The sequence below is a fragment of the Protopterus annectens genome, chromosome 3.part1 (genome assembly GCF_019279795.1).
Source record: "Protopterus annectens isolate FY-2018-M chromosome 3.part1, PAN1.0, whole genome shotgun sequence".
NCBI lineage: Eukaryota > Metazoa > Chordata > Ceratodontiformes > Protopteridae > Protopterus > Protopterus annectens.
This window is the reverse complement of record NC_056732.1, coordinates 484476037-484502754: the sequence shown is the minus strand read 5'-3', so window position 1 is coordinate 484502754 and position 26718 is coordinate 484476037. Positions and strand designations below refer to the sequence as shown.

Below are 26718 nucleotides of genomic sequence, written 5' to 3'. Positions count from 1 at the left end.
AATAGTACTCTAGCAACACAAAAATAGTACAGATTATGGTTAACAAAATCTGTCATTTTGCTACCTGGCCCCCAAGGAAAGAGCAATACTCCAACAAATTCAAAAATATATAAATAAGGACAAATAAAAACTCACCAGTGGGTGAGAGATACAAAGCCCTGAGTCCAGCCCAAATGACCCAAGTTCAGTTAACATATCAGACAGTTGACAGCAAGGCACAGAGAATGTGCATATCTGCCTTTGAAAGGCAGGAACATTAGTGGTGGTCCTTTCATGAGCTCTAACAGAGTGTGGTGCACAGAAGGAAACACCAAGTCTGCAGGAGTGGTTGAAGCAGAAAAAAATGTGCCAATCCTATCAGCCTGGGGCAGACAGACTCTAACCACTCCTCACAGTCAGCCCAAACTGATAAATATATGAGACAGGGCTAAGAAATAGTCACCCTGATAAATATATGAGAAAGGACTAAGAAATAGTCAACCTGATAAATATATGAGACAGGGCTAGGAAATACTCACCCTGATAAATATAAGAGAAAGGGCTAAAAAATAGTCATCCTGATAAATATACGAGACAGGGCTAAGAAATAGTCACCCTGATAAATATACAAGACAGGGCTAAGAAATAGTCACCCTGATAATATGAGATAGGGCTAAGAAATAGTCACCCTGACAAATATATGAGACAGGGCTAAGAAATAGTCAACCTGAGAAATATACAAGATAGTCAACCTGATAAATATATGAGACAGGGCTAAGAAATAATCAACCTGATAAATATATGAGACATGGATAAGAAACTGTCACAGAGCTACTCAGTATGAAGTAAGCTGCTATGGGGGAGTACAAATAGCAGATTATTCTTTATAGCAAGGGAGATATCTCAGGATCATTGTTCCGACTCCACTCTGGGAAATAAATAAGCCAGACCACCTGCATGCAGACTGATTCTTCCATCCCCACAGCATGCAGCTGTGAGACAAGAAAGAACAAAAGAAAAAGTACGTACTCAAAAAGAAAAAAAGAAAAGCTGATTGGCTTCCAGTAACTGACAGAGCAACTTTTGTAATCACTAACTTCAAATTATTCCATAACAGTTGCCAACGTTCTCTCTTCAATAAATTAAGAATAACAAAATTGCCATATTTCCTAAGGGAATAAAATAGCAACACTGTCATGCTAAGACTTTCTTGAAACAACATCTTCTAACTGGAATTGTATTCCTCATTCTCCACAAACACTCTGCTGTCTCCCACTTTTAATACTTTGTCCTTCTCCCACCGTTTTGTGAGAATCAACTCCTTCTGCTGGTAAGAGTGCATTTTTACTATTAAAGTTCTAGGGTGTTTTCTCATAGCCAGGTTTGGAGCATACACACAATGTGCCCTTTCAATTTACAGGTCCTGTTGTAAAATACCAGTCCAGTTGCTTATTTTTGCTTTCATGAAATTAATATAGTCTGTTCCTTCCAGCAACTTCTCTGGTACAGCAGAAAATCTCAGGGTTTCCCTATGTGCTCTTCCCTCTAATTCTATTATTTTTTGAAACATCTCTTCTTGCGCAGTCTCATATTCAGCCAGCCATTTCTTCATTTTACCCTGTGAATTTTTCAGTTTTCTCACCTGATACGAGTATCTATTTAAGGCTTCTTCCATTTTTTTCCAGCATTTTATTGTTTGAGTTGAAATACTCCATCAGTGTTTCATTGCCTGTCCAGATTTTGGATACTAAATATCCCTCCTTCAGGAAAAAAAAAACAAATAAACAAGAGAATACCTTGCAGAAGCATAGATTTACAAGTATCTCATGGACATTGGTGAATAGTTAGCCAAAAGATGAAATTCATGCTGACTTTTACTGGCATCTGTCCAGCATAAGACGTTAGGAAAACTGACCACTGCTGACTCATTACTGTTTTAAATAAATATGTGCATACATAAATAGATTATGTATGCCTGTCTACAGAACACTGAATCACTAATGAGGAATTACACAATTTGCAAACAGCAGAGCTATTTTCAACTTCTGTGTACTCAAAAGTACACATTATATGTACTGTTCACCATGTGCACCTTCTAACCTTGGATATATATATATATATATATATATATATATATATATATATATATATATATATATATATATATATATATCATACATTTATTCTTTTAAACTTGGTTGTTATACCATTAAGCATCTGCCTTATTTAAGCCACAATAACAGTAAATATTTGTCTGATGTAAACTTGTATGCATAACCTCAAACTGTATACACCTTCTGAATATGTACCACAACCAGTCATGCTGACCTGAAACACCTTCTGAATTTTTTTTCACGTTTCTATGTGGCCTGTATGTACCAAGTAAAATCTGAAACTTATTAGTCACATAGTGAGTTATATTTTCAATGTTATTGCCATTCAATGTATGGAATAACAGCCAATGTGCCAGAGTTGTGGCTGAAAAGGATACCTGGACTCCACTACCTACCTACCCCAAATGAAAAAAAGAACAACATCCACAAGACTGGTGGTGGAAGACCTGATATGTTCTATGAGAGTTAATGGTAATATTTTATGGAAGTAGTTCATACCACAGAATGGTGGAAGTAGTCCACACAACAGAATAGTGGAAATTAGTCCATACAACAGAATGGTGGAGAGTACTCCACACCACAGAATGGTGGAAGTAGTCCACACAACAGAATGGTGAGTCCATACAACAGAATGGTGGAGAGTAGTCTACACCAAAGAATGGCGGAAGTAGTCCACACAATAGAATGGGGAAAGTTGGAGATACAACTTAATAGTGGAGAGTAATCCACGCCACAGAATAGTGGAAGTAGTCCACACAACAGAATGGTGGAGAGTAATTCACACCATATAATGGTGGAAATAGTTCACACAACAGAGTGGGAAAGTAGTCCATACAACAGAATGGTGTAGAGTAATCCATACCACGGAATGGTGGAGACTGAGAGAGCTTCGGGTCACTCGGTTGATAATGGAGTCGCCCACTTTTGTGACAGTATGTACCCATTTTAAAGTGTCAAGGTAGAGTTGGCCTTAAACCATAGGTACTCAGTATGAATCCCTCCCCATGGTATGTAGTGGGCAGTAGTTTTCCAGTTCCATAAATCTAGCTTGAAAGGTTTAGCCATATTTTTCTATATTTGATATGTCATGGTCCTGTAATATCATCCAGGCTTGAAATTCATGTAATTTGTCCATTAATCTGCATGCATCTGGGAGATGAGAATAATGTTTGGCACCATTGGCTTAAAAAGGAATACCTGTCACCCGTGAGTAGAAATGGTGTCAACAATGGTTTCAGGCTGTTGGAGATATCACGCAGCAGGTCATGTTCTAAGATTAAACAGTAGTCTTATGATCATGCTTTTCTTATGGGCAAGAATTATCCGTGTAAACCACCAACGACCAGCAAAAAATGATAGTGAACACGCAGTAATGAAGAAATAATGATTATTTATTTATAATTCCTTCAAATCCAGACCGGTTTCGGCTATTCAGCCTTTATCAATGAATACAATAAAGTTTTTTTGAATGAAATGAAGCAGCCTGCATTTATACTAGTCTCTGAATACCTGGAAGCAATATTACAGCACCACCCAGTGGCTGGAGTAGCAAAGTGCATGTTCCATTCTTGATTAAAGCATATGACCAGTGACATAAAAATGCCAGAGGTGTAGATATTAAGTCATATTTTTAAAGATAAAAATCAAAGCTCTGGAAGTAAGCCATTATATGACATACATATTACAAGGTAATAGACCAATACCATAGTCACTATTTGTGAATGCATATCATAGTGTAAAGAAGCAGAAAATATATACCACTAGTATATATATATATATATATATATATATATATATATATATATATATATATATATATATATTTTGAAGGGTGATAACCACAAGTTCAAAAGAACTGAATAATAATGAACCAAGTACTGATCATATAATATATTACAAAATAAGGCAAAAAGAGTATAGTGGCCTCATTCTCAGCTATATTATAGATTATAATAAATTGAAATAATATGCTTGTAGATAATACAAATTCAACATTGTAATTGTATAATAATAATAATGTTTAACACCATACTATACCAGATACTACCAAACCATACATATATTCGTATCCTGAACAATTTTTTATCATGCTTTATAGAGTGTAATATGAGCGTTGGTAGGCCTAACCACCATTGAATGGTTCGTACTAATTCTTAATCAATATGAATGTTTGTTGTTGTAACCATGATTATGAAATCCTCCAGTGTTCAGTGAAACTCACAGATGGTCATTCAGACCTGGGGGGAATAAACATCCAAGGTTGGTTATCCAATATTGTTCCTTGTGGTTTAAAATGGTGTGCCAACCCTGTTGGTTGTTCCTATCTCCCTGAATTTTGTCAATGATCATGAACATAAACTGGGCATTGGGATGTTGTATCGTGTGTCTGTATAAAGCATTTGTTTCTTTTTTGTTCCTCATGTCACTACGATGTTCTGTCATCCTTATTCTAAGAGACCTAGAGGTCTGACCAACATAAAAAGCTTTACATTGGCAGGTAGCTAAGTAAATAATCCATGTACTGCTGCAATTACCAAACACCCTGGTTTTAAATACCCGATTGGTGTTGGCACTGGTTAATTCTTTTAGTGTACTAACTTGTAAACAGGAGCAGCAGTGACCACATGGAAAAGTACCAATTAGTTTATCACCACTGATAGTGGTCTGATGATATATCGCACCTCCCCCTTCTCTGTTTTTGTAATGTGAAAATAGCCCTCCCAAATTCTTGCCTCTTCTGTATGACATTTGACATTGAGAGCCCAGTATTGACCTTAAAGTGTCATTAGCCAAAAGAATTTTCCAGTTGCAATTAAGTATATCCCTGACAATAGGTTGGTTCCTGCCATATGTGGTGACAAATCTCAAGATAGAATCCTGATGAGCATGCTCTGATTTTTTGTATTGTAACAATGTTCTTCTGTCTATGGTTTTGCTTCATGAACTAGCTTGATATATATCTATGTCTCTATATCCTCTGTCCTTAAATCTATGGTATAAATCAAGTCTGGCATGTTCAAATTCATCATGAGATGAACAAATGCGTCTGATACGCATAAATTGAGACTTAGGGATGTTGCGGATGGTGTGGTTCGGGTGCATACTGGAGGCGTGTAGCAAGGTATTGTATTGAGGGTATTTTCTAAATGTTTTGGTACTTAGAGTATCATCTGCATTACGGTAAACAGTAACATCCAAAAAGTCTATGGTACTCCTGTTACATGTAACCGTAAACTCAATACCCCAAATGTTACCATTCAGGTACTCCATAAATTCCTTTAGATATGCTTCATCCATCTTCCACACCATCCAGCAAGCATCCAAATATCATCGCCAGATATCAATTTCCACCATGTAAATATTGTGTGATTTGTCATATATCATACATTCTTCAAAATGGGCCATGAATAAGTCAGCATAAATGGGTGCAAAGGAAGCTCCCATTGCTGTCACTTGTAGCTGCCAAAAGCATCCTCCATGGAAATAAAAAACATTTTTGTTTAATACATGTTCCGCCATGCAGACAAGTAAGGTGTTGAAGCCCGGAGGATATAAGTTTGTTCTCTCAAGCCAGTATTGCAGGGATTGTAATCCCGCCCAGTGTGGAATACTTGTGTATAAAGATTTAACATCCAATGTGCACATTAACCAGTCTGGTTCTAGCTGTGTGTCCTCCAAAATTTGTAAAAAGTGTGTGGTGTCCTGTAGTCGGGCCCTAACTGATGTTAAAAGGGGTTTGAGATACTGTGTTAGAAATGCTGATAGTGGTTCTGTCAAGGACCCTATCCCTGATACAATGGGTCTACCTGGAGGTTTTGAAATGGACTTATGTATTTTTGGGAGAAGATACAAGATTTGTTTCTGTGGGTCTTTTACAGTAAGATGTTTAACAGTATTTTTTGTTATGATACCCTCATCCTCAGCTAGTTTCAGAAAAGAGTCTATTTCTTTTTTAAAAACCCCAGTCGGATCAATGTACATTTGCATATAACATCTAGTATCAGCTAACTGTCTTTTCCCCTCATCAAGGTATTCCCCAATTTTCATAACCACCACGGCACCACCCTTGTCTGCAGGTAGAATGGCAATGTCGCGATTATGCTTTAATTCCTCCAAGGCTGCCTTTTCCATGGATGACATATTCTGGCCCAGAATGTATGATTCGTTATGATGAAAATGTAAATCCCTGAGAATCGTTTTTTGCTGGTCGTTGGTGGTTTACATTGTTGGCTTGACCCTGCATGCCATCCTTGCGGAGCGTATGGTTGTTTGCTCAAGAATTATCCGTAACATTCTGAATATTAATTTTGCCCAGATTTTTACTTTTACAGCTATTTTGGTTCTTAAAAAACACTCTGTAATCTGAAGCCACACAACCTTAGGGTTTTCTTTAGTATGGATAGTTAAAGTCACAGTTTATTTTGATGCTAACTTTTCTACAGTATCCATAGTAATAAGAAAGTCACCAACCATCTTGTTTTCTTAACAATGTAACTGGGGACTGGAGACAGACAGTTTGAAACTGAAGACTGGCACTCCTATGACTCAGAGTCAGATCCTGATGGAACAAAATGAAGCCTGAACTGGAAACTGGCACTTTGAATCCTTATGGAGTAAATACCCAAGTGGAATGAAACCACAAACAGGAATTTCGGCCAGGAGGAATGTAGATTCGAAATGGAGGAATATGAAGATAACTTCACCCCTGATGGGCTGGCTCGGCAAATTTTTAGATACTTTTACATTATTTAAATTGATGACATGAAGGTTTACCTAGTTGTTCATCAGTTTTACTGTTTAAACTCTTTATCAGGTTAAATGAAAAGAATCGTACATCAGTCTTTCACAAATATGAGTGAGTTGAGTTAATGTCCCTTGCTTCCAGTTGGAAGGTAACCTAAATTAACTGCACTGGGAAGACTCTTTCTTTCATATAGTGAGCATTACCAACATGGCAGTTATGTATGTGACAGCCTGCATGCAAGCTGAAACACAATACTGATTTAAAATGGACCCTGGTATTCTGCTTGAAGTGCCTTCTTGGATAATGAATAATTACTTTAAACAAGGCTTCAGTTAGTGTCATTTACAAGAAATGCAAACTTAAACTGGAGAACTGAAAGTTAAGCTGTGTGGCTTGTAGTTACAAAAATTGAAGTCTAATATCAAAATGGAACCTAATCAATGCAATATATATATGTATAAAAATAAAATGGGGAAAGATTTTAACCTTTACAGAATATCTATCACTTTGTGTAAACTTTTTCTGAATGTTTACAGTCAGCTTTAGTGTTTAGTGCAGTTAACATGTGGTGCTTGTACTACTTGGTTGTTTTAGAATATAGGGCCTGCATGTCTTGTGTGCACAAAGACCATCCATCATTCATAATCAGGTAGGTTGGTGAAAATATTTGATGATGTAGATATAAAGGTGATAAAATGCCTACTACTTTAATGTTGGTATCAGGACAGTAGACAATGTTTCTACTACTGTAGACCAAAGGTGTGTATTTTTTCAACCCCCTGTCATTTAAGTTTAAAGTTAAGCTCAGTGTGTGCAAGCTGTGTCTTTGTGTGTGTGTTTACTTTTTCCTAAAGTCTTGCTTCTAGGTAAATGCCATGTGATTAAAAATATAACAAAAATGAAAGAAAAATTGATGCACACATTTGCTTTCATAAAGCCTACAGAGAAGAGGCAACGCTGGGAATTGATGCATCTGAGGATGGACTCAACTGCATTGAGCAGACGACGGAATGGAGTGCATGCTCTAAAGACTGTGGAGTCGGTATTTCCAGCCGTGTCACAAACAAGAACCGCCACTGCGAACTGGTGAGACAAACACGCATTTGCATGGTGCGACCTTGTGAAAATCAGAAACCACCCCATAAGGTAATTTCCAGTATTGTGCTTAAATGAACATGTACTTGTAATTTGCTTTAAAAGTGAAAGTGATGTCCTTTTTCAGTATTCTGCATGAACAGAACCTGCTGGCATGTATTCTGGCTTGAGCAGTACTCATGTTTTCTGGCATGTATTCTGGATTGAACAATACCTAGGTTTGCTGGGATGTATTGGCTTGAACAATACCTGGGATTGCTGGCACGTATTCTGGCTTGAACAATACCTAGGTTTGAAAGCACGTATTCTGGCTTGAACAATACCTGGGTTTGCTTGCATGTATTCTGGCTTCAACAATACCTGGGTTGATCTCATATATTCTGGCTTGAATAATACCTAGGTTTGCTGGCATATATTCTGGCTTGAACAATACCTGAGTTTGCTGGCATGTATTCTGGCTTGAACAATACCTAGGTTTGCTGGCATGCTTTGGACAGTTTTTCAGTCATATTTATTAGAAGTATGAAGTGGAGTTAAAGTAGGTTAAGGATATCAGACTTATCTAATGCACTTATTAAAATAACACAAATTAAATAATAAAAACATACTCAGTGAACTTTCATAATGCAGAGTCATAATACAGATTTTGTGAAGGCTGTTATATGGCTGAGGTACCAAATGTGATGAAATTAAATGCTTCCTGCTAGAAGTGTCTTCATTATGGAAGTTCAGTGAGTAGGAGACTGAAAGGCCGAAAGAATGAACTTAACATATACCAAGTCTTAGATGCCATTTCTGAGAATATTCCCCATTCTGTGAGGTATGGCCATGTGGGAGTAGGTATATGTAAGTTGGGAGCATGTGGATGCAGAGGGGATTGTCCCCCCCCCCACAAAAAAGAAGCTTTAAGAAGAGCGCTTTTCGAGATTCATTCTTCTCCTGTGTTTTCTGTCTTTTTTTCTGTCTTTTCGGCACTTGGCATTTCAAGTACTGCCATTTCAATAGGGAACATTCTTTTCTCTACTGTGTTATTCTATTTTTATTTTATTTATTTATTTATTTACTATTTGGTAACTAAGTAAGTGGTCCGGTCTAAAGACCCTTTTCAGCCATAACCCCGGAAAAGAGGCAACTAACACTGCAAGTAAACTTATGTTATACACTTCAAATACAATAGATTGTTAGGTTTGCATAGCTGAAAAAACTTTAGACAATTCATATACAGTTATTCTACAATTTTTATAAAGTAGAATGTTATGCAGTTTTATGCATTTCTAATAAAGGAGCGGGTTTACATTAAGCTTATCAATTTACATGGGAGGTAAAACAGTATAGCTAAAAGAAATTGCTTCTTAAAGGTTTAAAACTGAAGTGAGTTAAAAAAAATAGAGTTAGCAGAGACATGCCTAGAGACTAATAAGAGAACAGAAGAGGTGGAAGAGTTAAATGACAAAGGAAAACAGTTGAGACATTGTAAACATTTTTAGAATTTTAAGCATTTCAAACAGTTTAACCATTATACCTAAAGCATTCACCAGCAAATTCCATGAAGAGGTGCTCAGAAAAGGATTTCTTAAACTTAGTAAGACTGTCTTCATGCCTAGTATTAGCTGGTAGTTTGTTCCAGAGAGCAAGACCTGTTTGTGTGAAGGCTTGTTCACCAATGACTGTTTCAAGTTATTCTGTGAATTCCTTCTGAAGTAGGACTGTTCCGTGATTGGGAGCTTTGCTTTCGGGGTGGCGGGGAGGAGGGCAGTAGCCATAAATTAGAATTTTATGTAGTGAGATGCATAGAATATAACTGGATCTTTCAGTAACAGGGAAAATTGCAGTGGTGCACACAGATATCAGCAAGAAGGGCAAATCTGGAAGTTTTATCTACCGTGAGTTGAAGTGAAGTTTTTGAGTGTGATAAGCAGAGTGTAAGGAGAGTCCTGGATACAGTATTCTAGTTTGGAGAGAAGGACATTCTTGAACAGTGCTTTATGAGCGGTAGGAGCTAGCGAATGCAATATCCTATAACAGAGCTTTAGTTGTGAGAGGACTTTATTAGTAAGTTCTTCTAATGGAAATAGCAAATGCCACTTGTGAATAATTTTCTAATAGAATTCATTAATTTGTAGATGACAGTAGCAGATCAAAAGTTCCCCTTTTTAGATTTTGCAAAGGTATTTGACAAAATTCATAGAATAAATTGATAAAGGTAATAAGCATGTTAGGAGACAGCAAAATGCTTGCTAAATGTTACAGCACTGTAATAATAAACTGAGTGACCATGCTGAGGAAGACTATTTGTGATGTAAAACAGATCCTACTACAGAGTTTATTGTTTGCAAACAAAAGTGATAATGTGGAAGATGCAGAGATCTACAGCATGGTAAATACACGATGGAAAGGAGACAGGAATTACTAAACAAGATTAAAGAAATACTTAACATTTTAGCTTCATGAAAGGCACACCAATATTACACACAGACAAATAACAGCAAGGCTTTATTGTAACAAAAATATCACCTAGGTTCAACTTCAACTTTATCAAACTGCTTGAATCCAGAAACTGTACAAAATAAAATACTACTTATAGTAATATAATAATACATATGATGATGCAATATATATATATATATATATATATATATATATATATATATATATATATATATATATATATAAAATAATGTACAAGAAGAGTGATACAGAAAAATAAATAAAACTAAAGACAAAGAAAGATAAAGAACATAAAACAGCAATGATGTACCAATAAATTGAATAAATAATAACAGCAAAAACAAACAAAATTTTATATCAGTATGTATTGGTCAATAGCAAATTTATGTCTTTAAAATGTGCTGGAAGCCACCCAATAGTGGAAACTCTCTCAGGTATCTCGATAGTACGTTGTAGAAATACCAACAAAAAATCACTAAACAATTAAAAACACTAAAAAGGCAAGGTGAAACTATAGCTGAAAAAGAACCCATGAATACCTTTTCTTAGCGCTTTCATTCTCTTTAATGTTTCAAAAAGAACTTCATCCAAAAAAGTTTGTAAAACACACACACATACACACCCCTTAAAAAGGCATTCAAATAACCATGTGAATAAGAAACCAATGCAAACAATCTAAAAGTGGGCTTAGCCCCAAAACCATAATACTGTTTGTTACTATTCTGTCATGCTTTAAATTGCATGCAGTTAAATTTGGTTAAGCATTATTACTTGTTAGCAACTGATTTATAACTAAAATACCATAAAATAATCTCATCTTCAAATCCTTTGTCTTAGTAAAAACCATTTGATATTAATTGATTCATTTAAACCAGGCAGTTTATTGGCATTCAGCCTAATCTGCCAGAGTGTCTCTAGTAGTGACTTGATGTCACCGCTAAAATCCTCGACAGAAACAGAATCTAAAACAAAAAAAAAAAAAAGAAAATTTCTTGAAATCTTTACATGTAACAGTGTGCTTAGCCAAAGCATTGCACAAATCCTTCTTCTTGATGGCTTACAAGTGTAAGTAGATTCTTCTTTTTAAATGCTTAATAGTTTTGCCTATATAAAAACAACATGATTCACAAATAGCTGCATACACCACATAGTCGGATGAATAGTCATAGCACTCTCTTGCCCATATAGTCACATCCAAATGTTTAAAATGGACGAAAGGAATAATTACAAATGTGACAGCATTGCTTACAGTGTCCACATTGGAAAGTCCCTGGGGATAATGATGATCTTTACTTTAATTCCAAATTCTCAATCCTCTCACATAATGTTTTAATGCTGATAGTTTTCTTGAAAGAAAACATAGGTCTGTCACCTATTTCTTTCGCTAAATCATTGTTGCCCGAGATAACTTCCAATTTTCTTGTAGGCACTGTTTAACTGCCCTTTGATCACCATGTCTTCACAATGGTAAGAAGGGCATGCTATATTGCTCATCTCATAAGTGAGGGCATTGCCTACAGAAAAAAAGAAGTTATAACCTCCCTGTACTCTTCCCTCATCAGGCCAATAACTGAGTACACTGCCCCTTTTGGTATTTACCTTTCCAAGCACGTGCAGCAATGGGAGAGACCATAAAGGTTCCTCATAAGGAAAATTCAAGGTCTTCATCATCTGTCCTATGAGGATCATCTGAAATCATTGTCACTTTATTCTGTTTCATACAGACTACTCAGAGGTAATCTCTGCCTTGCATATAAGGCAATCTTTGACCCTGCTTAATTGGAAATGCTGCATATCCGGAAGTCAAATGGTACACGGCTTACTTACTCAAATGGCCTTAACCTGGCGTGTGACATTAATAGAACCTGCTGGAGGGACAAATCTGTCTCCCAGAGGTTACCACACCTTTGGAATGGAGTCCCACTTCATGTCAAGTAGAGCACATCGATGGTCCTCTTCAAACACAATCTGGATGATTGGATGGGTAATCATAAATTCACCCCAAGAATTCCACCTATGTCCCTCTTGGACAAGGTGATAGGTGCTGATGGTGGAAATAAGGGTAAAATTTGGCTAGGCTTGCAATGGCCCTAGAGTCATTAGCCTAGTAACCTCCTATGATCCCATGATCCTGTGATCCTATGAATAGTGAATACAGGTATTTAGTGCAGCCCAAGTAATATTACCTTCACCAAGTATGAGAGTTTCTAGTTTAATGTTTTTTTGATAACCAGGATAGAATGTCTTTAAATGTAGTGTGGTTATTTTTGGGGAGATATATACAGCTACAATACATATGACTTTCGGTTTTGTTGAAGTTGTGTGTTTTGTATTTCTGCATTATTGAATTTAGAGATTTTATTTGGGTAAAGGTAAACTGAGATAGTTTGTATGCATTATTGATACATCACCTGCTCTTCTGCTTTCTTTTGAGACTGAATTTGTGTGAACATTCTACATTGTATTAATATATTATGTGAGGCTAAAGTAGAAAAGTAAAGTATGCTCAGGTTGTTTTTGCATTTTTGATATATGTATCTCTTTTAGTTTTTAGTGTTAGATATTGTAGTTTTATGAAATGGACTGGTTGAGTATGAAAAATTTCAGAAGTGATAATGAGATGATCTGTGGGGAGGGGGTGTGTAGGGAGAATCTTATCTGGTGGGGTGTGAAGGAAGATAAGGGAGAGTTGATTGGTACGTGGTAAAGTGCGAAAGTAACAATTAAAGTGATGATAGTAGGACTGTTAGAAGCATAGATCTGTGGGAGAATGTATAGGTCAGATGTATGATGTAAATGCTAAACGTGTACTAGGGTAATTATGGATGGGGTTTGGTGTGATAATTGCATCCATGTTACTATAAGGGCCCCATCTAAACCATGGTGGAAGTGGTACAGCAACAGGAAGGGCTACCATTGCAGCTGCTGCCAGGTGGTGTGTGATGCATGAGGTGAATCTCCAACGTGTCAGCCCAGCATCCTGGCATTGACCATGATTCTCACATTTGCAACACAAGTTCATTATTCCATCACTTCCTACATAGTAGGATTCCTTGTGGTCACCTAGTGGGTAAGTGCAAAGTAATATGTTGTCCATGTACTTCTCAACTTCTAACTACAAGAAGTCTGGACAAAGCCTAAAGTAATGGGGAGGCCAAAGGCCAAAAACAGGACAGATTGTAAATGTTGGTCTTATTTACTTAATAAGTTATGCATTAGCATGCATTAGCATGCATTTTCTAAAAGATATGAAGTCTGAAACTCAAATATGTCATTATTTAGTTACTTCAATCCTCATTGATTTGCTGGAAAACCATAAATTGTATGAGAAACAGACCAAAATATGAAGGAAAAATCTGGACAGTTGAGAGGTGTGAATCATTGTTAGCCATAGCTATTTCCTCTATCTGTGTAATAGCAAAGGTAATATTGAGTAACACCCTGTGACTGGTCCCTATTCTGGGCCAGCAATCAAGGAGACTCAATCCTCACAACTGACTCCAGTGAGGGATGGTCACAAAGAGCAAAGATGTATCCCACAGTATTTTCAGATGTAGCTCCTTGCATCAAGCACAATTTTCCTTAAGAGCACACAGGGAGCACTCTCCAGACTTGGGGCTGGACTCTCTTTCTCTCTCCAGACACACACAAAACTCCACACTGGCCACACACACCCATACACATCTGGGAAAAGCTGGCACAGATTTAATAGCTGTGCCCATTTCTGCCCAGACTCTGGGTAAACACACTGCCACCAGTCAGCTACCCTAAGGCTCTTACAAATGATTCCCAATTATACTGTGTAAAATTAATACTAATACAAAAGGCAGAGTGTGACCAAAGCAGCAAGAGTTTCAGGAGTGGCCACAGTGCCACAAAAACAAGCATAAGTACCCTCAAAGTGTTAAAAGCATTCTCTAATGGACCAGCCACAATGAAAGGTATTAAAATATTTAATAATAAATAATAAAACAGAAAGCAGGAGAATACTGAATACAATAAACAATAGAGTTTTAACCACAGAGATATAAAAATAATGTAGTTGGATAGTATCTCACAGATGCAGAAAACAATACTAAACTATTTCACTAAATGTCCCTGACTAACTAAAGAATTACTGTTTCTCGACTACTTACTAAAGCAAGGCACGCTGATGTGTGCTTAGTGTCTTACCATAGCAAAAGCCAGATGGTGTCTCTCTCTGTCTGTGTGGATGTTTGAGTTATATAGCCTGTCAGAAATCTTTGCTTCCATGTTCAAAAGTGCTGCTGTGAGAGTTCCATATGCTGGTTAGTGGATGACATCCCCTCTGGTCACCTGACTCTGGTACACTGTGCACAAAGAGCTTTACTAAGATCTGTGGCAGCATCTGAAAGTTATAACACAATTTCAAACTGTCCACCCTTCCAAGGTTCTCTGATAAAACATACACATTTTATCATTTACAATGATACAACCTAATATACATGCATACATTCTTTCTGTCCAGCAAGACCTACTGCTGATGCATTTTTAACACAGATGGTGGCACCTTGTGTGGCAGCAGCCTCTCTGGCTCACAATGTATGTTTAGTGTTTTATGTTGATTTTTGTAGATTGTGATATACTAAGTGGTCTGTTTGGCTTGGACAAGTGTGCAGTTGGCTGCAGCTGTGATGTCCATGGTATCATGTTGAGTTAGCTTTGTTTTGGGATAGTTGAACTGTTCAAGGAAGTATGGGCCTTCAGTGGTGAGTTAAGTGAGTTGTAGAATGCAAAAGGTGGAAAGCGGAGATCAGACTTGGCTGCCAGGTTTGATTTTAAAAGGACCAGATTTGAATTTTTAGGTTGGAGAGATCCGGATTGATTTGGAAACTGCTGATGGTGTTGGCAATGGAACAGTAACTGTAATGTTGTGGATGGTTTGAATTGTTGGAATATCATTGAACTGGCTATGGCCATTCAGACCTTCAGGTAGCAGCGGTTGTTCCAAATGCTGTAGCAGATGCCTGATTTTTATCTGCCAGGTTTTTATTTTGCATTGGACTTGGGTCTGTAGTGTCGGAGGGGACCTGACTGAATTTAGGATATGCTGGTATTGGAGAGGAAGATGGTAGTGATGTGGATAGAGTGCATTGCTGGAAGTTGCACATGGTTGTTGAAGTTTTATGCCTTCTGTGATTTCAGTGCCTTCATTTGTAACTGCTGTCACTGTTGTTGTATATGTGGTTTTGTTTCTGTGCTGCTGTATTTTTCTGTTTCTGTGCTCCTGTGTTTTTCTGTTTGTGCATGAGCTTGGAGAAATGCAATTTCATTCAGCTGTGGATTTGAGTATGGTCTGAATGACAATAAACTTACTTTTGACTTTTGATATTGTCAACTCAAACATCTGTACAAATCAGTGTTATAGTTAAATAACAAAATTCTTTACAAAACTCAAGCTAGTTATGCTGGCATATGTACACATGTACTGCCCCACTTTCTCTGGTACAGATGGCACTACCTCATATCATCACATACCCCCTTTTTCGTATGTGCCCTCCTTCATGTTTCTTTTTCCAGGTGACACAGGTGACCCATTTGAATGTTGGCTAATGACACCAGACCACAAACCACAGAGAGCTGTTGAGTAGCACTTTAACATCATCCTGTCCCAGACACAGATAGCAATTAAATGAGTGCTTGGCCTGCTCAAAGTCTGTTTGAATTGCCTGGACAAGTCAGGGGAGAAGCCCTTCAGTAGGAGCCTGCCACTGCATGCAGAATCTTTATTCTCTGCTGCATTCTGTATAACATGACCATGCATTGCCACAACCAGTCATCAGCAGTGGCGGTGCAGCTCACTTTATCATTGTCCCACCAGTGACAGTCATTACTGTGGCCAGCCAACCACAGCAGCATGGCAACCCCTCTAGCAGGCTTATGTAAGGTACACAGCTGCACAACTATTGGCCATGACATTCACAACATGACAGGGCAAAGTTACAAATATAATACTTGATGTATGCAGTGTTCAGTGTGGACTATGCTGAGCAATGTATGAACAACTTACACTGTACATTGGACAGTTCTCCTCCCATCATACACAGATTATTTGATTAATTGTTATTGGCCGTCATCATTTGTACAGTGTCATGGTCAGTGGCATCTGTGTTAATTATACTAGCAAAGCTTACAGAATCTCTAAAGGAGCAGGTATTACAGGAACATCAAAGGAGCAGGTGTTATAACAAAAGTTAAGGGCAGTAGTCTGAGTGATTGATTGGTATCTTACAGAAGCTATATTTACTTGTTACAAGAAATTTATTTTGTTTTTGATGCAGCTGTTCTTCCTTTTTTCTGTTTTCATCTCTGTTGTTTCTTTCAGGAACAGGCTATAACTAAGTCATTTCTCATTTAGAGCCAACATTATGTCATGTAAACCTGTTTACAACGTGTTTTCTTGGTGATTAACTTTTGTACTACAATTGTTCAAAATTTTGCATACACTTGGAAGGGTTATACACAATTCCTCCCCAAAGACTGCATTGATGATGGTCCCAGAGAATTGGAGTAAGTGTTTACATGTGAGATGAGTTGTTCTAATGATGGGATCTGCTGAATGCAGTGGAACTTCATGATACTGACCTAGCAGTGCTGTGGGACTTAGATCTTGACTGAGCGATTTTACTAGGTGATGTGCAAGTCTGATGATGCCTAACTGCTTTCTTCTTGAGGGACTCCACAAGAATGCCTACAGCAACTTCTTGGGATACATGTGGTGTCCAGGGATTCAGGCACCTAGGGGCGAGACATTTCTCTGTGGTACATTTGATTGTTGACAGATGACTGAAGTGACATTCAGCTGCAGAGAGAGATGTGACTATTGAGAATTTTCTGTGGACAAGGAGAAGCACACACTGCCATGCCCACAGCTTTAACACCCAAGTGCATGAGTCAGAAGTAATGAGTATTTTGCTCGGTATACAATACATGCTTATGTAACTAGAATATGCAGATGTGTGCTACAGCATAAAGGAAATCCTGCATGCTACTGTAGACACATTTATGCTCCAGTATGCATATTAGGTAATGTTCCCAAGACACTGTGAAGAAAGTAATGGTCCACACACCAATTATAAAGGCACTGTCCATTGTGCATTGCATTTTTACTGCCACTGACATGCTGACTGGCCAGCCTGGTGCTGATGCCTGCCATACTCCCTGCTGTCTCATATTGCCATGGGTATCATGCATATTATTTTCCCCCTGTGCATTTGTTTTTTCAAGTTGTGGGCATGGCACTGCATTCTTCTCTTTGCCCACAGGAAATTTGCAACAGACATATTTTTCTGCAGCTGACTGGCACTTCAGCCATGTGTCCCTAACCAAATGTGCCACAGGGAAACGTCTTGCTGCCTAGATGCCTTGAATCTGGTTTACAGCATAGTTATTCACCAAGCAAGCTGACCCTCCCTTGTCCACATCTGGCAATATCCTCAGTTGTGTCTGGTAAGTCTTTACTAGACTGTAGATGATGGATGACACGGATGCTGTGTGTGCGAGTCATAGTGCATATGAAGGTCAAAGTGGCATTATCGCTGGTCTCCAACATTCCCACACACTAGCAAATTTTCTCACATATACCCTTTATAGGTTCATAGGTAGGTACTAGGCTATCGGCCCTGGGGCCTATACAAGCCCAGCCAAAAAGGTACCCTGGCTTTTGCCACCCAAGAAAATTATTTTCCTGTGCCACTGTCGAGCAGAGCCACAGAGGTGATCCCCAGGGTGAATTGCCTATTTCCCATCCAATCATCAAAATTTTTCTTGAAGAGTGCTAATGAGGAGCTTTGTTTGATATAGACAGGTAGTTTATTCCAGAGTATGGGAAGTCTCTGGGACAGGAATCTATCCCTCCAGCATGTTCTGTTTATTGTGGTGACAAAGTTTAAGTCCCTAGAGCATGTAGCTCGGAGGGATTGGGATTTCTTTAAGTGGAGCATGTCCAACAGCTCTGGGTTTGACATAGCTTTGTATGTTAGGCAGAGATCACCTCTGAGTAGGCGATATGTGACAGAGTAAAGCTGGAGTTTTTTGAGACGGTCTGCGTAGGGCATCTGTTTGAGGCCAGTAATCCTCTTTGTGAGGTATTTCTGCAGCCTTTCCAGTTGTTGTAAATGTCTTGTGAGGTACATACCAAAAGGGCATTGTACTCTATAATGGGTCTAATGAGTGATGAGTAGAGGGGAACAATGACCTCTTTTTTCTGGATGAGAAACATTTTGTGATGAGGTGTGCCATGTAGAAGGATTTCCTGACTACTGTGGCGATGTGATTATCAAAGGAGAGACTACTGTCCACCTGTGTCCCAAGGTCTCTTATCACACTTTCGGTGTTAAGTATACTACTGCCTATGTTGTAGTTCATGGGTACAGAGTATTTACCAAAGGGGATGACAATGCACTTTTTAGCAGTGAGCTTGAGGCCATGGCTTTGACACCAGGCATCTGTTTCAGTGAGGCCCTTTTGTAGAATGTCTACATCGTTAGGAGTTTCGATTATGGTTCCTAGTTTGCAGTCATCTGTGAACTTCATTAGCCAAAGACCTTCTGTGTTAGCCTGTACTTCAGAGAAGTAGATACCAAACAGGAGAGGACCCAGGACTGAACCCTGTGGTACTCCACTTGTCACTGGTCTGAAGTTGGATTTGGAGTCTGCTACTTTTACAGTGTGGGTTCTGTCAGTGAGCCAGTTGGCAACCCATCTTGTGACATAGGGATTTATACCTAGTTTAGTGAGTTTATCTATAATTCCAGAGTGGGGGATGGTATTGAAAGCCTTGGCAAGATCTAGATAGGCTGTGTGAACCACCTTACCCTTATCTACGAATTTGGTGATTGCTTCAAAGAAGTCTATCAGGTTTAGGAGACATGATCTACTTTTACAAACCCAAACTGGGTGGGATCTAGAGTTTTGAGATTACCAATGTCTTTGTTTATAAGTTCCATGATGATACGTTCCATGGCCTTGCAGACCAGGCTGATCAGGCTAATGGGGCAGTAGTTCCCGGGGTCTGTGGTGGCTCCCCCCTTGTGGATTGGGATAACCATTGCTATGCACCATTCAGCAGGCACAAAGCCTGAGGTGAGGCTATGATTAAACATGGTACTTAGGTGGGGTGCCAGTTTGTTCTGTAGTTCATGTAGAACGCAGCCTGGGATGTTGTCTGGTCCCGTGGATGCTGTGCTCTTGGCTTTAGAGAGTGTGGTTTTTACCTGTGCAGCCGTGATTACAGGAACTTTGCATTCTTCCAGTATAGAGATGGGCTCTTTAGGGGGTGAGAGGGGGGTAAAGTTAGCACTGAACTTATCTGCCAGGATGTTGGCAATATCAGTTGGGTCTGTATATTTAGTGCCATTGTGCTGTAACTCAGAGCAGATCTGAGTGTTGCCATTGAGATTCATTACATAGCTATAGAATGCTTTGTGGTTGTCTTTAGCATCAGTGGCAATTTTGTTTTCATAACTAGCTTTGGAGGATTTTATCAGGGATCGCAGATTCTTACTGAGGTTGACCAAGGAGCTCCTCCACTCGTGGGATTTTACTCTCTTTTGCAAGAGTTTCTTCCTTCTGTTATACAGTTTGTTTATGGCAGGGGACCACCAGATTGGCTTCCTTTTTTTGGAGGATAGCATCTTGGTTCTGTTTGGGATAGCATGATCCATGCACTCATGTAAGTGCTTATAAACTGAAATTGTGTAGGATTCAGTAGTCATAATTGTATTGTCCATCTGCATGGATGTCATGAAGTTCACCACTTTTGTCTTAAGAAGCATGAAGTTGGCTTTGGAGAAATATTTTACCATGGATTCCTTAATGGGGGGTGGAGGCAGGATGTGAATATCTAGGGTAATTAGCTTATGGTAGGATCGGACCAGTGAGGTATTGACTTCAGGTGTGGAACACCGGTCACTCATATTGGTAATGACTAGATCTAGGATACTGTTGCCCCTGGTGGAGGTGTGGATAAGTTGATCTAGGGCATTGGAGTTTATGAATTCCAGAAAGCGTTGAGCGAAGGAGTTGGTACATGAGTAGTTTTCCTAGTTAATGGTGGGGTAGTTGAAATCGCCCATTATTAGGGTGTTTGGTTGAACCCTAATATTTTCCAGTACATCAAGAAAGAGATGTGGGAATCCTGGGGCACGGTGGGTGATCTGTAGCAAGCTACAATTTGGATTGTAGTTTTGCCCAGAGTTAGTTGCACTTGGATAACCTTGGCTGCATTATGCTGAGCAACTAGCCTGGAGGTGTGGATATCCTTAATGAATATGGACACACCTCCGCCTTTGGTGTTCCTGTCCAGGTTACATGGCCGAAAAGTGTGGTATGAGTTATAGCCTGGTAGTGCAGGGGTGCTCTCTGGAGCCTTGAACCAGGTCTCAGTCACTGCACAGATATCGATGTTCTCCATTTTAAGGAGTGCCTCAAGTGAGTGCATTTTGGGATTTACACTTTTAGCATTGAGTAGCATCACCCTCAGTTTTTGCTTGCCTGTTCCTGTTCCAGTAGTGAATTTGTCATTTGAACCTTGCCTAAAAAAGGCACTATAGGAGCGGCAAGAACCTTAGCCAGTATCCAGAATCCCAGGGGTGAAAGGTGCAAGCCATCTCTGGCAAAGCATCGTGGTCTGTCGACCATGTCATCGCAGGCAGACAGATACTGGATCCCTTTAGAATGGCACCAGAAGCTTAGCCAATTGTTGAAGTCAATCATTTTATCCTTGTACTGCGGCATCATTCTGGGTGATGGCAGATTGCTATTCAGGGCTAAGGTCATACCTGCCTGGGCTACAAGATCGGAGAGCTCTTCCATGTCTCTTTTCATGTAGTCCAGGGAGGTACGTCTCAGGTCATTCACACCAGCATGGACAAAGACAGAGTCATATTTGTACTTGTTTTGGAGTGACCTGACTGTGTGGGTTATGTGGTGGATCCTGGCACCCAACAGGCAGCTGACAGTAACCTTCTCCTTGTTTAGCCTGGTGAGTGGGACATCAGTGTGCCTGACTATAGAGTCGCCTATGACTAGTGTGCTGGGTACGTTGTTTTGCCTTATTGGCTGTGGTTGAGTGGCACACTGAGTCTGTAGGCTATGTGCCATTTGGGTTGTGTTGGGGGTGGAGGTTGCTTGCATTTCTGCTTTGGAGGTCTCTGTTGCTTGAGCAGATTATTATTGAGAGCCTCCGTGAATGTTTTTGTGTTTCTATGTGTGGATTTTGGTGGTGTAGATTTAGTGAGACTATGTGATGAGTGTGGTGTGGTGCAAGTGTTTACCTTCTCCTCTTGACTGTCAAGTTCAGTCTTGATTGGAGAGAGCTTTACCTCCAGTTTGGCTAGATAAGTGCATCTCTCACAGGTTGTAGTGTTGCTTGGTAGGAGGAGAGGGTTGCCTGTGTACATGAGGCAATTTCTACATTGCCCCAAGATGCCCAGATTCATCAGATAGACAGGAGAGAACACTGGGAGCTGACCCTTGGACATGCCTGAATAAAAAACTATTTTCCTCTAGATAAGTGAGGAAAGTGAGTACACAAGCTGTTTTTCTCTAAGCAAGTGAGGAAAGTTAAGTACCAAAACTGTTTTCCTCTAGGTAATGAGGAAGGCTGAGTGCTGTAGTAATTAGTAGGTTATTTAGTGCTTACAAGTTCTGAACAAGTGCTGATCACGAATAAGCAAATTCAAGTGCTAAAAGTAAGAATCTGTATCTGGACTAAACTAGTTACAGGAAAGGGGGGAAACAAGTGCAAATGTGGGCTTTTAAATTAGAATGTTGAGAGAGATGGAAAAACAGCCCAAACGGCCAATAACTACAATTTCTGGGCCAGAACCACTCATGTGGTAGATAGGTTACCTAGTGCTTACCGCTCCCACTGATAAGCTAGAAGGCTTCCCTCCAATACAGAAAGCTTGGGGGGGGGGGCTCAGAAGCTTACATACAGTCCTGGATACAGCAAATCTGAATCTGGACTACACTAGTTACAGGAAAGGTATTTTTTTTATATATATACAGAAAAGTAGCTAAACCAGCAGTCAAAACAATTCAAATGCAGTGCAAGCTAGCACACTTGAGTATGTAGTGATGTTAGACCAAACAGTTTAAAAATGCAATTAAATTAAAAATGACTAAAAACAATGCAGAAGGAGTCTGTTAGGTAGAATGAGGTAAAGAGATGGGACTGGGGGGAGTGTCCCAGATCAAATCTACAGTGGAGGTGGGCAACTGCAAAAACCTCCAAATTTAAACAACAACACAGGAATAGGGAGGGTGGGTATTGGAAAGCCAACACCTTCAGCAGAGATCTGAAAAACTATACAGTGAAGCAAAAATAACAGTGCACAACTCTGAAGTCAGCCAGCAATGATATAAAATTAGTCAAACAACAACTACCAGTACACAACTCTGAAGTACCAGAAAAATATACTCAGCTCTGTATATCTCCAGATAGTTTGAAGAGCACTCTTTCAGGACACAGGAAGGCTCCAGCAATGATATGCTTTACTTTTGCACTCTAACCATCTCTGCCTGACTCTCAGTGGCAACATGTTGTGCCCAAGTTATGTCATGACATAACCTACTTATGAAAACATTATTTTAATATCATACAAATAAATATAAATAGTAACAATGCAAAATATACATAATATAAGGTGTACAGTAAGGGCAATAATTCAGTTCAGCTTATACTAGGCACTTGAAATTTTTTACAGGCACATCAATGTGAAACAGACTACCTGTAAAGTTGCCATAGCAGCAAATATTTCACCAATAAGTAGACCAATACTTCAATTACCCTCCCTTACCAAATGTATTTCGTGCATATGAATTTATCCACTGCAAAAGTTCAGTACTGTCTGTTACAATTTCTTATCAGTTGCAAAGTATTCCCTATACTCATAGCAAACATTTCTTTCTACAGGATGGCTACCTTAACTACTGACTAGGCAATCTTTAAACATAACTATTTGCTAACATAGAAGTAGTGGAGGACAGGATAAAGTGTAGGATAAAGATGTGGGGGAGCTTACTTACATCTGTATGGGAAAAGCTTGCAGAAATATCAGTTGAAAGTATTGCACAAACTCACAAACACACCCACATGCGCGCACACACACACACACACACACACACACACACACACACACACACACACAGTCAGTGTCATTAATCACTTATTTTTTCTGTTATTTTCTGATATTTTCTCAGCACCAGATGAGGTCGCTTATAACACCACAGCTACCCTGAGGTGATAAGATTGTCTGCTTCTCCAAACCCATAACTGTGGTTTGCCATAAAGAACAACATACAAAAAAACAAATACAATTAATAAAATAATTAATTAACCGTAGACTGCAACCTGTGAAGCTGTCATACTTACATCAAGAGTAACTAGTCAGTAAATAGTGCTGTAATGAGGTTTATGCATTTCATTCCATAAATGCTTGTAGTTATTCAGTCAACATAAAGAAAATGCAGTATTACATCGATGAATGCTTCTGAAGTACTTAAAGTCTCAGACCTGAAACACCAGTTGTCACTATTAAAATAATTAATTACAGTCTTATATTCCATTACTGACAGCTTTATATTCCTGAATAAAAATACTACTCCTCTAATTTTTGTCTCATTGAAATAAAGGCATTTGCTATGAAACCCTCATGAGTCATTTTGTTGTCTTCATTTATTTCTTCCTTTTTTGTTTATCTTTTTTTTTCCATTCCATTTTTTTTTTGTTTTTTGTTTCTGCAGGGGAACCTGGGCCATCTCAGCTGCAGTTGGCCTATGTGCCAGACAGTTCACCACTACCACCTGCCCACCCAGGGACTATTTCACAGAGTGGGAGTGGCACCTCCACCCCTGTGGGCACCCCAAGGCATGGCAGCCTGGAAAGCTAATAGCTTATGCCTCAGGGCCTGGTGGAAGCTGCTGTTGACATAGCAATGGAGAAGCAGTGTGGCCTGTATGAGCACCTCCTTCAGCAAGTGCAGAACTCAGTGTCCCAGTTGGCTCTAACCACTGAACTACTGGAGATCTCGAACCCCTCACCATCAGCTTTCCTCCTGACCAAAACCATTAGGGCAATCACTGAGGCTCTCCAGACTGGGATAGTACCATAGATGAGGCCTTCATCACCATTTCAATTCTGTCTCTCTGTATCTGTACATTTGTCTTCCTCCACTTGTCAAGCCAACATACTCTTCCTGTCTTTTCTAACTTTTAACTTTTATGTTTTTGCCCAAACAATCCTTAACTTCCCTTAACCTTGTTTGCTATAAACTATGCCATTCCTCCTTCACCAAATTCCCCTATAAATACATATTTGAAAACAATGGGGGTCTATCCCCAACAAAAATAAAGTACCATTCCTTTCCACCTTTCTCCAACACAGCTTTCTTAATGTGTTCCCTTTGTATTTCCCTTGTCGATTCTCCCCTTTTTCTGATTGTAAAAAAAAAATCTATAAGAAAGTTTTGGTAAGCTCATAGCCAGCAGCATTAAGCCAAAGCCAGTGCAAGATCCCATGGAAAGATCTCATGAGACTAGTATGAATTTGTAGTCATATTTGTGCAGCATGTGCACAGCATTTGGACATGTCTCCTCATACATCCATGCTTCTCGAATCACTGTTCACCGATGCAAGACCCAACTGAGCAGTCCATCACAACATTGAGAATATCTAAAACCAGCTTCATGCATTCATTGATTGCTAATTTACATATGGACATAGCAGCACAATCCACAGATTCACATTACACATTTGTGAGATGTGGTGTTATGAATACCACCCTAAATCCATGAAGAAAATTGTGCTGTTTGTCACAGATTCGCATGCTTGAAAACATGATTGCAAATGATTAAAAAGTCTTTGAAAGTTGCAGAGGTTACTTATGGGCCTATATTCCTTGACTGAGTTGGAATTTGCAATCTTGGGGAGTGTAAGAAAAATACTTTGCTTGAGGTGGAATGATATTGGTCGTGAGGAAAATATTATAGATAAAGCTTAGTAGTTTAGCAGTCTTCTGTTCAATGCTCATTAGAACAGCTGAGTGAACCACACTGAGACAGGGTCCACCTTTTTATCTATTTATTTTCTTTATGTGACATTTTTTAAATGAAAAGTAACATAAATACTTGCTAGTGGATATAGTTGTATTGTGCCTGGAATGCACAGGTTGGTGGTTGGGTATTGCTTATACCGGCTAGTTCATAGGTTCATAGGTTCATAAAGTTTGATAACTTGGAAGATTTTATGCACAAGGCAAAATTATACTTATTTGAATGAGCTGTAGTGGATATTTTATCAGTGAAGCTACCTGGAAAGTTTTTGTCACTGGGCAGAAATGTCTTGGTCTTGAAGCAAGAAGTGTGTATTTATTTCCTAAATAACCTGCGTTGGCAGCATTTGTTGCAACTCTGCTTTGCCTTCCAGTTTTTCAAAGCAGATTCTCTGTCTTTCACTGGTTGCTTTATATCTGAGGTTACCTACTGACAGCAGTGTCCCCTAAGTCTCCTGCTTGTTTTTGGAAACCCAGTATTCTTTATTGCAATGAGCTAGTTGGTGAACTAGGTAACAGCAGTGGTTGGGCCTAATAAGCTATATAGCGAGGCCCAGTCTGGAAAATCTAGGAGTTTAAAATAATCATCTTCTCTGTTTTCAGAGATAGATCAACCTGTTACTATTGGTGGTGGAATATTTTGTGTTTTACAAGATTGTTGGGAGATAATACAACATTGATAACTCAGCTTGTTAGGTAACATAAATAGTGATTTACACCTGTCCTCTGTGTTGGTTATAGTGAGGTCTAGTATGGAATACAGATTTGAATTTAGGTTAGATGTTAAGTCTTTTAAAACTTGTTCAAGGCCTTTTAGATTAAGATTCTATTTTAGTTGTGAGTTATCTTCTCTGAATTAATCTACATTGAAGTCATCTAGAATGCTATTACGTTTAAGTACACCATTAGGTATACTTGAGCGATAACATCACTTAGCTTTGTAAGTGAACATGGCAAAGGTGTGTAAACCAATGCTAATGTTTTTGACCACCTAGACTTAGTTGTGCCTTAATCCAGTTTGGATCATTGTCATTGGATGGATTTGCTAGGGAAATGTCACATGTACAAATACTTGAAGTATTTTTATAAGTAACATAACTGCTCCTCCTGTTCACGTTCCTGGTCTGTGCTTTACATACATACATACATTGTCTAGTTTGTTCTAATGTATGTGGTGGGGCAAAATTAATTTTTTGTCATGACTCATTTAATGGTAGGATATGTGGTCATTCCTGTAGGATGCATGCTTTGAGTATGAACC

At 38.9% G+C, this 26718-nt stretch overlaps 1 protein-coding gene across 1 annotated transcript in view; it reads left to right on the top strand.

Annotated features, from left to right (window-relative positions):
* Nucleotides 1-26718, top strand: part of CCN3 (cellular communication network factor 3) — a 368026-nt gene that overhangs the window by 335512 nt on the left and 5796 nt on the right. Inside the window, exon 4 of the mRNA XM_044066923.1 lies at nucleotides 7775-7983. Within this exon, the coding sequence (XP_043922858.1) occupies nucleotides 7775-7983 (209 nt within the window). The remainder of the gene's footprint in view (nucleotides 1-7774; nucleotides 7984-26718) is intronic.